Source organism: Catharus ustulatus, chromosome 2, assembly GCF_009819885.2.
Source record: "Catharus ustulatus isolate bCatUst1 chromosome 2, bCatUst1.pri.v2, whole genome shotgun sequence".
Classification (NCBI taxonomy): domain Eukaryota; kingdom Metazoa; phylum Chordata; class Aves; order Passeriformes; family Turdidae; genus Catharus; species Catharus ustulatus.
In genome coordinates, this window is record NC_046222.1 from 43318078 (window position 1) to 43332166 (window position 14089).

At 41.2% G+C, this 14089-nt stretch overlaps 1 protein-coding gene across 1 annotated transcript; it reads left to right on the forward strand.

Annotated features, from left to right (window-relative positions):
- The first annotated feature begins 323 nt into the window (after positions 1-323).
- On the forward strand, positions 324-10302 carry BIRC2 (baculoviral IAP repeat containing 2). The gene is made up of 9 exons (XM_033052575.2): positions 324-435; positions 1767-3841; positions 3950-4049; positions 5247-5325; positions 5854-5902; positions 6761-7003; positions 8107-8361; positions 8514-8555; positions 9383-10302. The coding sequence occupies exons 2-9, from the start codon at positions 2968-2970 to the stop codon at positions 9574-9576; spliced, it is 1836 nt and encodes a 611-aa protein (XP_032908466.1). The 5' UTR covers positions 324-435; positions 1767-2967; the 3' UTR covers positions 9577-10302.
- Positions 10303-14089: the final 3787 nt, after the last annotated feature.

Consider the following 14089-nt stretch of genomic DNA (forward strand, 5'->3'; position numbering starts at 1 on the left):
GCCCCGGCACAACGGGCCCCAGGGCCCGGGCCGCCGCCCCGCCGGCCGCGCCCCTTCCCGGCTCACGGCGGGCTGGAAATCCCCGCCCGGGAAACACACCCGGGTTTTCCCCGCCCGAGGAAGAGGGCAGAGGAAAGCACCCAAGGTTTCCGCTGACGGCAGGACTACCTCCTCCGCACGGCGGAGCGACCGCCCGGCGAGCCCCGGGAAAGAGGGCCGGCCCCCGGAGCCCCTCCCACCCCCGGCATCACGAGGGCGCTGTGCCCGCCCCGTCGGGCGTCGCCTGCGCCGGCGCTCGCCGGCAGCTCCGGCCGAGCCCCGGAGTTCCCGGGGCGGGGCAGTGCCGGCGGGGGCTGCTCCCCCCCCGCGCCCTGCCAGGCACCGCATATAGGCTGGGCCTGGCTGGGGGCCGCTGTGGGGGCCCGCTCGGAGGCGGTGAGTACGGGGAGGGCGCTGCGGGTAGGACTGGACTGGACTGGGCTGGGCCGGGCCGGGCCGGGAGGGCGCGGCCGTCAGGGGGCGGGGGGGTCTCAGTGCCTTGTGTCCGTGCCCGGTCCGGCGGGGGCTGAAGGAGCTGTGCGGCCCCGGGCTGTGGCCCCCGCACTGGAGGGGAGCGCGGCTGCCCCGCTGGAACCCCTCGGGAAGCGGGGCTGGGGCCGGTGGCAGGAGGGGGAGCGGAGAGAGAGGCCCGGGGGACGTGGGACGTGGGGCTGTCACTGCCGGGCTTGGGAGCCCTGCGGGGTCTGGTGCTCGGGATCTGGTGCCTTAGCGCAGGGGGCTGTTTCTGCGGTGCTGTGTCATCATGACTGAGTCTTTCCTGGAAAAACTTTTTGTAAACCTATCCTCTAGACCATACTACTAAATGCATAATTTTATATTTATTCATAGCTACATATTTAAAAGCCCTTTGAGCTTTGGGTTTGCCCTTACCTGAATTTTTGGGAAAGTTCAGTTTTACCGATGTCCTTGCTTGAAATATAATTGGATTTACCTAAATAAGAAAATCCAGTACTTTTAAAGTCAATGTTATAAAACTGTGTCTTCATTGTTTGGCAATCTGCAAACTTAAACCAGTTTAAATGGCTGCAACTTCTTTGGTACAGGATCTTACCTGTAGTTATGCAGCTTGTGACTAAGTAGCCTGATTAATCCATCTGCCAGAAAAATTCTGCTTGCCGGTTAAACAGTTTTGCATATGCGTCAATAATAGGGAAATGAAGAGTGTGAGATCCACTCCATATCCCAGTGTGTGAAGTTGTCTCCTTGAAACTTTCTAGCTGGCAGTAGACAGGAAGAGGAGTTTGAGGCTGTTCAGCCTGGACAAGAGAAGGTTTGCATGGAGACATCATAGCAACCTGCCAGTATCTGAAGGGAAGCCAAAGAGGGACTCTTCAACAGGAACTGTAGTGACAGGACAAGCAGTAGTGGGTACAAACTGAAAGAGGAAATTAATGTTAGATATTAGGAAGGAATTCTTTACTGCAAGGGTGGTGAAAGACGCTGGAACAGGTTGCCCAGAGAGGTTGTGGGTACCCCAATAGTGGCAATGTTTGCAGTCTGGCTGGATGTGGCTCTAAGCAACCTAGTCTATTGGAAGGTGTCCCTGCCAATGCCAAGTGGGGTGGGACTAGATGATATTTAAGGTCTCTTCCAACCCTTAACATTCTATAATTGCAAAAAACTTATGCTGTTGTAATTACTGTTTGTATAGATATTGCATGCATCTTATCTCGTGTGTTTTAAAACACTCTTTTTCTTCCTTACAGGTTTTGTTCTGCCACAAAAAAAATTGAATGATTGAAATTACAGATACTTAAAATTTCTTCTTGAGGACAGTCAGTACCAAGATGGAGGCGTAGGCACCTTAAAAGGGACTTCAGTCTTACCTCTGGGAGGTAGTTCTGTGCAGAAATAAAGAAACTAAGGCATCAAATACTTTTTTTTTAAAATCTGAGAGTTCTGTTTGCCATAAACATGGCACACAGAAAAAACTTATTTCAACTGTATGGAGCATCAGAATGTATCAATGTGAGGCAATTAATTTATATTAAATTTGATAACTCTGTACTTGTAATTAAGGCACCAGGTTAAAACTGAAGTGCTTTGTTAATTCAGTGCAGACTTATAGACAAGCCTGGTGCTCTCCCAGGTTTGTTAATAGAGTTCATCCTTGTCTGAGACAGTGTATAGGATTTGTTTCTCTAATAGCTGAATATTCTATACATGTGAAGTTGAGTATAAACTAACTTCTTTAGTCTTAACAACTTGCTACAACAAAAGGCAGAACTTGAGAGGTTTCTTTTTTGGAGTCAGTAGTAGCAAATATACACAATCAGTTTAGTAATATCAGTTTGGGGTCTCTACTTTTTTGTGTGCCCTTTGAACTTGATAAACCCCTTTTTTCAGCCTCCTGGTAAAGTTTTACAAACTGAAATCTTTGTGTGTGTATATAAGCTACATATTTATCAGCTGTCTAGGGTGAAGTCTTATCCTTAAATCACTTAACATATGTTCTGGATAAGAACAATGTTGTTTTAGTTGCCCACCAATTTAGTTTCTTTATTGACAAAGGATTTTAATAAACCCATTTGAGATTTTTCTTCTTTTGATCCCACCTCCACAAGCCTGACAAATTGTTACTGCTCTCCCAGATATACCGAACAAGTAAAGCATGTGATGCTTGTATGATTCAATGGAAATTGCTTTTCAGCATGCTTTCTTCAGTTGTTAAAATGGGATGGGGAAGCTTTTTTGGTGAAAGCAGTCACTAAACTAAAGTACAAGAACTTCCCAAATTTTTAAAGGCTGTTGAATCATGAAAGTCAGTTCTATTCATATGCACATTTGAAGTTACACTTTAATGTATTTATTGCTTTTGTACAGGCGGGGGTTATTCCAAATTGCCTTTAATGCACACAACTACCTCCCAGAGGAAGACTTGTCCCATTTTTCCCAAAACAGTCCATTATGAACATAGTGGAAGATAGCCCTTTCTTGGCAAGCATCATGAGGCAGAGTGCTCTGTGCGATGAACTGAAGTATGACCTGTCCTGTGAGCTCTACAGAATGTCAACGTTCTCTACTTTCCCCATGAACACACCAGTGTCTGAGCGGAGCCTTGCCAGGGCTGGGTTTTATTACACAGGTGTGCAAGATAAAGTTAAGTGCTTCAGTTGTGGCTTAACGTTGGATAACTGGCAGCCAGGAGATAATGCTATGGAAAAACATAAGCAGCTGTATCCTAGCTGCAGTTTTGTTCAAAGAATGCTTTCAGTTAACAACCTTGGACTGTCATCTCGTTCTGCCTTTTCACCCTCAGTTGTGAGCAATCTCTCACCATCTCTACGTTCCATAGCACTTTCTCCAAGTTTAGAACAGGTTGGATATTTCAGTGGCTCGTTTTCCAGTTTTCCTCAAGACCCAGTAACTACTAGGGCAGTTGAAGACCTTCCATTCTTGAACCCTAAGCTTCACAATCCTCTTATGAGGACAGAAGATGCTAGGCTACGCACCTTTCACTCCTGGCCACTGACGTTTCTTTCACCCACTGATCTGGCAAAGGCTGGACTTTATTACTTGGGGACAGCAGACAAAGTTGCTTGTTTTACCTGTGGTGGTCAGCTGTGTAATTGGGAACCAAAAGATAATGCTGTGTCAGAGCATCGGAGACACTATCCCAACTGCCCTTTTGTGGAAAACCTTATCCGTGAACAGCAGAGTTTCAATGTTTCAAATGTGAGCATGCAAACCCATGAAGCACGTGTTAAAACATTCATAAATTGGCCCACCAGAATTCCAGTTCAGCCTGAACAGCTTGCAGATGCTGGCTTTTACTATGTAGGTAAGAAACCCAGACTTCTCCAGTTTTATTCATACTGCTATGTCAACATTTACTTTCAAGTTAGTTGTGTCAATGTTTGCTAGATGTTTTGCCTTTTTTTTTTTTAAGGTCGCAATGATGATGTGAAGTGTTTTTGCTGTGATGGTGGGTTAAGGTGTTGGGAATCAGGAGATGATCCATGGATTGAACATGCAAAGTGGTTTCCAAGGTAACTTGCAAAATCTTTATCATAATTTGTTCATATTCATAAATGTTCTAGTTTTCACAGATATGTACTGCACAATAGTTTTGTTTTATTTGATGTACAGATTCACTCTTTCATTTGGATGTATTGCATGTATGTCTAAAAGTTCTGAAATGTGTAGGTGGGTGTAACTAAAACATTTCTTCATTAATCATGGCATATAATGCTTTCCCCTTCATTATTAAAAGCTGTGTGCATCCCCAGATCACTAGCAGTAAGTGAGACTGCGTGGTTAGTGAGCATACTTTGCTATGTAAGAAAGAGTCAGTAAGCTGATCAGTAAAGGGAACAAAGGCTGCTGAGAAATTAACTGGAAGGAATGTTCAGCTCATTGGTTCTGATTTTGTGCCCATGCTGAATGCTCTTGAACCAGTTTTTCTGCTTGTGCGGTTTAGTTTCCTTCTGTGGAAGGGCTTGTGAAGAAGGTGTCAGTGGCTCTTTAGTATGTCTCTACTGGAAAAAGGACAGAAATAACTTTTCAATGTCACCTATAATTAAATGGCAATTTCATACCTAGTTGCTATCTGTGCCCGTGGGAATCACCACCTCCATTATAGAAATAGCTGCACTTAATTTCAGGAAAGCTAATAATAGTTCTTCTCATTGAAGGTCTCCAGCTAGGCTTTCATGGGCAATTTATCAGCTACTGCTGGACTACATGATGTATGTAGGGTTAAATGTCACTGTTGTTTTTTACTGTTAAGCCTGTCTGTAAATGTACATAAAAGATAAACCTGTGAAGTGAAGCAGATCTGGCTTTGATAATGGTGTTATATTTTGTTAAATTCTTTCTTTTGAATGATTTGAATAGGAGATAAGAATGGTGAGATGCAAGATAGAAACAGTTTGTCCCTGCACTTTGTAGTGATTATGACAGTGTTGTTTCTCATGACATGCCATTTTGATTACAAGTGATAGCAGAATGTAAAGCTGCTGCATTTATATATACAAGCCTACTGACAGCTGAATGTCATGAAAAAACTTTATCTAGTGTCACCAGACAGTAGGCTGCACCAAGCTTCCAAGTAAGAGTATTCTTTCTCTTCTGAAGGAAGAGAAATATATTTAACTTACACTGGGTTTAAACTTATTCATTCTTCCATTCTTTTTTCCTTTGGGAAGTAGAATGTATGATTTGATATACTTTTATCAATGTTTCAGGTGTGAATATCTGCTTCGTGTAAAAGGAAGAGAGTTTGTAAATCAAATTCAGGCCAGATTCCCCCATCTCCTTGAACAGGTAAACTTTTACTGTCCTGTAACTTTGATTTTCCCTTGTTGAACAGTGCTGTGTTCTTTTTTTGAGTTCTGTCCATTATTCTGCCTCACTTCTGTATATGTTTCTCCTGGGCTTTTAACACAAATGCTCTTCATGAGCACATAAAAGAAACCAGTGCTGAACCATGGCTAGTCTTGGACTCTCCAGATTATTTATGGAGAGTCCATGAGGCAGTGAGCTTCTTTGTGTTAGCAGAGGGAAATTTAGTGCAGATCAGTAATTATTATTTCAGAAATCGGTCATGGACAACGTGAATTATTTCTATTTGTAATTCTTATGGCAAGAGTAACCAGACTCCTTTTCATGGAAGTGGTCAGTGCCGGCTTTGTATTGGTTATACAGTGGCACAAACGTGCAGACTTGTGTAACTTCAAGTGAAATAATTAATGGGTAGAAAGCTTAGCAAGATTGGTAACGAACAATATGTTAGAAAGGTACACAGGGAGGGGCAGTACTTCAATACTAACATAGTTCTTTTGTGTTCTACAGCTCTTGTCAACCTCTGATCCGCCTGTAGATGAAAACCTTGATCCTCCAAGTATGTATATTTTAAAGCATGTTTTTAAACTTCCTCAGCATTTTGCAGACTTAATGATTGCTAAGCAAGTTAGCTTTGTATAGCCAATTCTTAGATTTGTTTCCTAAAAGTTTAACCATTTTGATGTTGTGTTGATGAAGGAAACACTTCTAAGAGATCTTGTTTCAGGGTTGGGTTAAAGCAAGGCAAGTGTTGAGCTTGCTGGGACAGTTGTAGGGGGTGTCATGACTATGCAGCGTTGCAATTCCATCTCTAGGTATGTAACTAGGTAAATGCTGAGCTGAGCAGCAGCAGTTAAGGTAGGACAGGCTGATACAATGAGGTCTTTCTAGGCTGGATTCTAGTTATGGTGGAAAAACCCACTCACTCTCTGGGAGTTTCTGCTGTCCTTGTCCCTGCTGACTGAGTACAATGAGTCAGAATCCCATGTGTCTGGTGTTTACTAAATTGGATGCAGATTACTGATCAAGAGCTGGAATAGCGCAATTGTTTGTACTATGAACTCTGACTTCCCTCCCCCACCCCTGGCACACCCCCAGGCCATTTTTCAAGGCTGAAGTTGGAAATAGCTAAGTGTAAAAAAAGCTGGTAGGACACAATGGAATTCTCAGTGGTTTCTCTGGATTAATCTAGGTTTTAACAAAGGCCTGACATGGATTGATGTTTATCTTGGTTCAATCCATGACTGAGTGACTGGCTTCCATTTTTAAAACTGCTTTAAAAAATTCTCTTTAAACAGTTGAAACTTTCTACTGCTTAGTGTTCATGTGTGTAGGTAATGTTGATGTGTCTGACTTCTGAGGTTGTATGGGTATTTTAGTCTTTATATTATACACAAGGATTTCCCTTTTTGATTAGTTATTCGTTTTGAACCTGGAGAGAGCCATTCAGAAGATGCAATCATGATGAACACGCCTGTGGTTAAAGCTGCCTTGGAGATGGGATTCAGTAGAAGGCTAATAAAGCAAACAGTGCAAAGTAAAATCTTGGCCACTGGAGAAAACTACAAGACTGTTAATGATCTTGTGTCTGATCTGCTCACCGCTGAAGATGAGAAGATTGAAGAAGAGAAAGAAAAGCAATTGGAAGAAGTGGCATCAGGTAGGCATCAGGCATAAATAAAAGTGAAATCTGAAGCAGTTAGTAGTAGGGATAGTTTTTATATTTGTTTTTATGCACTAAGTGATTTAGTTTAATTGTTGCTAGGATCAGCTTCTCTAAAAGCATTGTCAGGATATCTGCATGGAACCAGCATTCTGAGAATTGTTTCTTTCCTTTTAGGAGAATGGTTCATAGCAGAGGCCAAGTGTTCACAATCACCTCTTCTTTCCAAAGCCTTTTTTTTTCATTTGTGTGCCTTTTTATTGCTGTTATTGAAACACTTGGGACACTCTACTAATTTTTATTCAAATTTACCTGCTCTTTAAGCTGCTCGAATAAGTAAGCCACCTCCTAGAGGGGGCCATAAACTTCTACAAATTCAGATTCTGTAAGATGGCCACAGCTATCCTCTTCTGCCTGACTCAGCCTATGTATGTTAGCAGTTTGCTTATTTGATGTCTTTAACATTTCCTGTTGCTTCAATGCCATGTAAGTTTTGAAGAAATCTTCCTGATTTTGAGTCTATGAAGCATAATGAAACTTCTTAATTATAAAGGGAATTAAGGATGCTTCTTTCCTAGCTACATTTCTGTCAAAAAAACATAGATTGATTCTTGTTTGCGGTGGAGTATTAAAATAGTCTCCAGAGTCTGGTTGTGCTGTACTTCTGATTCTCTTGTACATAATTGTGTTGGGCACTTCTTAGAAGAGCTTTCTTTTATCTACAGCATAGCACTGACGGAAGTTGACCTTTGGCCTGTTGATGAGTTAGCATTGGTGTTAGTTTTTTCTTTGCAGTAGTCCAGAGAGCCTAAGTCTCGCTAATACAGAGTTTCACAAGTGCCTCTGGTCATTGAACCTAGAGATGGGAGCAGGAAGTGTCCTTGGTGAACAGGTTTTTGCTCAGAAGCTGCTTGTATGTGGTTTCCTTAAGTCTCTTCATTACGTGAATACCACTGAAACTTGCTGAGGGTTTTATTAATGATGTGTAATAAGCAAGCACTGCAAATAGAGTTAAAAGAATGTATCAATTACTGTTAAACAAATGCAACTTGGAGTAGTGTATTCCTAATTCTCTTACCTAATTCCACCTTACATTCCAGATGATTTGTACTTGATCCAGAAGAATCGAATGGCTTTATTCCAGCGTTTAACATGTGTACTCCCAATCCTCAGCAGTCTGCTATCAGCTAAAGTGATAACAGAACTCGAGCATGATGTTATTAAGCAGAAGACTCAGATACCATTGCAGGCAAGGGAACTGATAGATACAATTTTAGTGAAAGGAAATGAAGCAGCCAGCATCTTCAGAAACTGTCTACGAGATTGTGATCCTGTGCTCTACAAAGATTTATTTGGTATGTCTGTCTGGCTTCCTTTTGTTTTTAAAGGATATCCTTTTATAGAAGTCTAACCAGTACTCTCACAGCAGTCTAAAGAAAAAGAAACAAACAGATGTTGTTTGAACATAGATTGGTTAAATGATAAGGATTTTTTTTTTTTATTCTAGTGGAGAAGACCATCAAGTATGTTCCCACAGAAGATGTTTCAGGTACCTTAAATTCTACCTTCTTATCTTAAACACTATTGTAGAACAAACAGCTAACATAAAAAAGAAAATAACTTTGGTTAAGAAATAGGTTTGGTGCTTTACTTTCTCTCTGATTTTGCTTTAGTAATATGGACTGAAAAAGTTAACCAAAAGTTAAGTGCATGTGCATACTTGCAAGTAAGTCTGTCAGCTCTAAGCTGTATCCTGTGCCTTGCTCATGCTTTTGCACATGACATGATGTAGAACTTTCTGGAGCTCAACAATTCAAGCAGCACATGCTGGACTTGATCCTGATTCAAGCATTTAGGCATTTGGTAGAGGCTAGGGAATGAATAGTTGGTCAGCATTTCCAAACAGTTATCATCTCTGCTTTTCCAGAATGGGTTATAGGTGTCCTGAGATCTAGCTTGACCAACAGCTGTGTAGATAAAAACTTGTCAGACATGAGATTGAGTTTGCTCTGGTCCTTCAGTTTAATCTGTTAATAGACTGCAGAAAAGTATACAAGCCCAGATACAGCTCACTTCTACCAGTCAAGGCTGTGCTTGGGTTTCTGATAACCAACCAAGAAAAGTACAGCATTTGCTAAAATGTAAACACTGGTTGGCCTCCAACCCCTGGGCTGTCCATCTCAACAGAACTGGAAAAGTATGAACTAGTTCCTTGCTTGCCACTTTCTGAGCTCCAAAGCATGTTCACTGCCATCTATATTTAGTCAATACAGGTAGGGAAATAAAAGGTGAAAAGGGGCATGGCTACACTCTAAATAAAGATATTTTCATATATTCACATATCAGGCTGACAAAAAGTTATCTATTTTTTTCCAGGTTTACCTATGGAAGAACAATTAAGAAGATTGCAAGAGGAAAGAACATGTAAAGTTTGCATGGACAAAGAGGTTTCTATTGTTTTTATTCCATGTGGTCACTTAGTGGTGTGCAAAGAATGTGCACCATCCCTTAGGAAATGCCCTATTTGCAGGGGGACAATAAAGGGTACAGTTCGGACGTTTCTTTCGTAAAGAGGAAAATTTGCAAAATATCTTTGTTCTGCCATCCTCCAACTGCTGAAGCTTAAGACAGCAGCATCTTATGAATGGAAAATGGTGGTACAGAAGAGGATTGATCAACTACCTAACAAAGTTTTGTGATAGTAAAGTGTATCCTCATTATGATTTGTGTATGATTATGTATAGAAGGCCTTTGGTGCCAAAGACTCTCTGTTCGTAAAACTAACTCAATATTAGGGTGAGGTTTTTGTGGCATTCCTTTCTGAGTAGGGGAGGTGGTTTCACTAGTGTCACTTTTATTCAAAGAAGTTTTTGATTAAGTTCCTGAAATAGAGCTTGGCATAACTGCTCATTATTTTCCTCCCATGTGGATGTGAGGAAATATACTAAGATTGCTGTTATTAATAGTTAATGTTAATTAACTTCAGCTACTTCTGTTTTGGCTCTCTTCTCGACTGAAGGAGAAAAGAAGCTAACTGTTGCAGGAAGAGCAGGACTTTGAAAGTTTTTTCATGTCTTGATACTTGTATAATATATATTACTAATAGTTTTTATGAAGACTGAATTAAAATATTTCTACTTCTCAAACTTGGGCTTGTTTTACTCTGTTGCCATTGTTGACTTTTCTCTGTAGACTGCAATGATTAGAATGCTGTCTTTTCCTGACAAAAGTTTGGGTTCTTTGCCTGCAAAAGTAGAATAAAACTTCATTCCATTTGTCTTTCTTTCATTTTTGAACAGGGGAGTGAACTTCTCTTTATTTAAAAATGAACAGTAGTCCCCCAAAATCCCAACAGCATCGGATACTTCTTTCTGAATTTATTTTTCAAATGACAAAAATCCTGGTCCTCATGACCTTAAAGATGAGACAGAGGGTAGCTATACAGTCTCTGCTAGGGATTAAATGTAAAAGCTATTTTTCTGTGTTTGGAACTTTATAGGGATGGTGCAGCTAAATAATAGGATCTCCAAGGCACCTCTGAAGTCTTGGATTTTGTTTTGTAAGGTGATAGTTTGGGAGCTCCTATTCCCTTACTGGTTGACTCATTACCTTTTTCAGCTTTGTATCGCTAGACTTGCATGGTGGATACCTACCAAAGAGAGATGTTCATAGGTAGTTTGCAAGAATTTCGTGTCAGTCAGTGGAAGAATATTGCCAGGTTAATGGCATCAGGGCCTTGCAGTGGTGAGTCAGTTTGTCTGGCTCTCATTTCAAGTCAGTTATCTTTCAGTCCACAGTTGCCCACATTTAGAGCCTGAGTGCGGATAGTCTTCATTCCAGATCTGATTCTTTACCTGTAGGTTGGCTTGCTTTAATTCTTTCAAATGCAGAGTTTTGTCCAACTTTATTGCATTTACATAACTTCCCTTTGTTGCTGAAAATGTAAACGTTTCAAAACCTTAGTACGTAGTTTTAAACAGCTTTGATTAATGTGCTTTTCCTTTTCTGGTTTTGAAATGCCTCTAAAAGCTCCTTTGTCTTGTGTGGCAACTTAAAAAGTTGACAAAAGTTGTGAAAACTTTTTAAGTACGAAAGTTCAGGACTGCTCAGGACTTGACATTTTATTAATTTGTTCCAGGTGGGAAACTAGTAATACTAGAACCAAGTGTACTTCCTACAGATTAAGATGAACCTGCAGGGGGAGCTGGGGAGATCAGGCTCACTTGAAGAATGTGGAATTGCTAGCTTGTTTCTGAACAGGGAAGAGGACTGGAAAAAACGTATTAGCAGGCAGACTTCTTAAGCAATGCATTTTTCTTTAGAACTGGTGTGGGGTGAGAATTTTTCAGACACTGCAATTAAGTACATATAAATCAGATGAGAGGATATACAGGGCTTTAAAAAATGTTGTCATTTGTGATGCCTGTGTGTATCTCCTTCAGGACCTACAACGTACCAGTCAGCCCATCACTGAATGTTTTGAATATCCCTTCAAATAGCAGCTTCAACCAGCACTGGCTCTCTGCAATAGGCACCTGAATTGCTTTGAGAAGTGGAAGAACTTGATCTAGAAAGTAGTGGATAAAACTCTGTGACCTAGTTTTGGCAGGAAGGCTGATGCATGTTGTGACTTTCTGCTACACCCTGCTGTAATGACTGGGTGCCCTGACTGATAATGCTGTGCATGTGAGCGCTTATGCTCTCATCAGGACTATTCCAAGAAAGCTCAAGTCAGGCTTGTCTGTAGCATATTGCAAACAATCTAGGAAAAAGGTTAAACCATGTGGAACAGTCTGGTGTTTCACTGGGAGCTGGTCAAGTGACTTTTGTCACTTGTGAACCAGCTGACCATGCTCACACTTCATTCTGTATCCACTTCCTTCTTTGAAAGCATTTTCCAGAGCTCTTGATTGGGTTAAATGATAAATAGGTCCTTACCCCCACCGTCCTGTGCAACTCTGCTGACCAAGCAGCTCAAGTTCTTGGATATCAGTGATTCAACTCTATGGCTTGTCATGAGCTGACAGCATGTTTGCCAAAGTTTCGAGGGTGTGGAGGATGTGAGCTTCAGTATCCTTGGAGTTTAGTGGTCAGACTTGCTGTGGGATGCAGACAGGAGGCAGTATTCCCAGCTGCTTTGTATTCCCAGTTGCTGTAAATGCATAATTTCTTTGCTGCAGTGAAGTTCGTATCTGCAATGGATCTAGCCTGAAGCAGCTGGGGTTTCTTGTACTAGTGTGAGATATTGCAAGATACAGAAGCTCCTCCCCAAGTTCTGTGAAGCCAGTGCCATGCAGCTTTATTCTAATTAGCAGTTTCCTGAAGTATTCTGAGCACTTTTTTTTTTTTTTTTTTTGACTGAATGCACATCTCTCATCTGTTTGCTTTTAATCATTGACCAGGAAGCCCAGTGTTCTTCAGATTGAAGACATCATGTAGTTCTAGTGCCCACAAGTGATCAGACTGCCACCAGTCATCAGAGCACTGCCCTTATATCAGAGCACTGCTCTTATATGCCAAAATTAATTTCTTTGTAGGAAATATGTGGGAATGCCATTAGAATGATATGAAAGAAAAATCTTTATATTGAAGCTTTTTGTGCCTGAGAGACAGTTAGGTGGTTGTGTAGTATTTCCATAAATACCATGCTTTCAGAACTTAATTTTTTGCTGTATTCCTTACAAGACACCAGAAGAGAGGAACATGAATCTGCCTTGAATTCTGCCTTGTGGCAGTTGTAGTCTAGTGAGGCTGAGATGTGCAGTGTCATATTTAATGCTGCAGATGGTCTGAACCTTAAAATTCAGTTTTCTGAATATCCTACCTCAGGTTTGTGAATTCAGGCAGGGAATGTATTCTGGACAGGGAAGATACTCTGTTCTGTTGAACTACTTCAAGAGTAACTGTTGTCAGTCTTGCTCCAGAGGTTACTGTTGCCCAGAGTCAACTTCCTCAGACAACACTAAATCACCAGTCCTGTATTTCTGTTTCTGATCACATGTTCCATTAAAGTTTACTGATGCTCCAGCCCAGCTTCCTTGCTGCTGCCATGGGACCCTTCAAGCAACTGCCTATGTCCTGTGTCTGGAGCACAGCAGTATTCCCAGCTGGAGCACAAACTTTTTGAAAATAACACAGCAGCTGTGAGGACCAGCAACTGGGACTCCTTCAGTGCTGTCTAGAAAATGTGTTTACTTTCTCCACAGGTCCATTCTCATTCCCTCTGCTTCTGTATCACAGCTAAATTCTTAACCTTTTGAGTTCTCTAGGTGATTTCCAGTCTCTGAAGCTCTTCCACTTTTGGTAACACTGTCACATTGTTGCTTACATCTTTTTCAACAAAGCACATTAAGTGTGCTACGTAACTTTTCAGGGCAAAAATAGAGTGGCATGAGTATGTAAGAGCTTTGAACAAAGAAGAAAGGTATGAAATCTTTACAAAAGGATAATAAAATTACTGAATATTATCACAGCAGCATAATCTTGCTTTAGGAGTATAGGGTTCTTTTTTTTTTTTTTTTTTTTTTTTTTTTTTTTTTTTTTTTTTTTTAATAAAAACACAAGTATAGCACTGCAGCATTTCCAGATTGCTTTGAAGCCTTTGACGCAGAGCCCCCTCAAACCAATTAAGCCAGAAGTGCTATGATTTGGTACTGGAATATAGGCTAAAGGAGAGTTGCATAAAAAGTAAAGACCTGTGGGATGAAGGCAGAATGCTGCAGCCCTGAGATGTGACTGTAAGGTTGATCTTGATGTTTTTGAAAGGCAAAAGTAACATTTATGAAAGCTAACCTAAGCTGGCCATGTTCTGTAGTCAGTGACTGACTCCCCCAGCCTGTAGTAGTAAATAAAAACACTTTAAGCACAAACCCATGAATATGAAGGGTAAAATGTTTGCACAGGGATTGTGTGAAAGAGCTGCAATAGCGCATCCAATGCTGCAGATGGGCTTAAATGTGACCCTTCAAATGCAGTTCCTTGATGTGTCACCAGAGGGGTTCCTAAGGTAGACGGAATTAGGAACTGCATTGCTTGGCCACCAGCACTAAAAGAAAACACACACAGTCCTATGAGGGGATGGAC

What these genes read in the sequence shown, in the direction of transcription:
- BIRC2 (XM_033052575.2), top strand. Translation starts at nt 2,968, where the DNA reads ATGAACATAGTGGAAGATAGCCCTTTCTTGGCAAGCATCATGAGGCAG. An exon ending in CATGCAAAGTGGTTTCCAAG is followed by an intron (nt 4,050 to 5,246) that starts GTAACTTGCAAA and finishes TCAATGTTTCAG; the next exon opens with GTGTGAATATCTGCTTCGTG. An exon ending in ATTGGAAGAAGTGGCATCAG is followed by an intron (nt 7,004 to 8,106) that starts GTAGGCATCAGG and finishes CTTACATTCCAG; the next exon opens with ATGATTTGTACTTGATCCAG.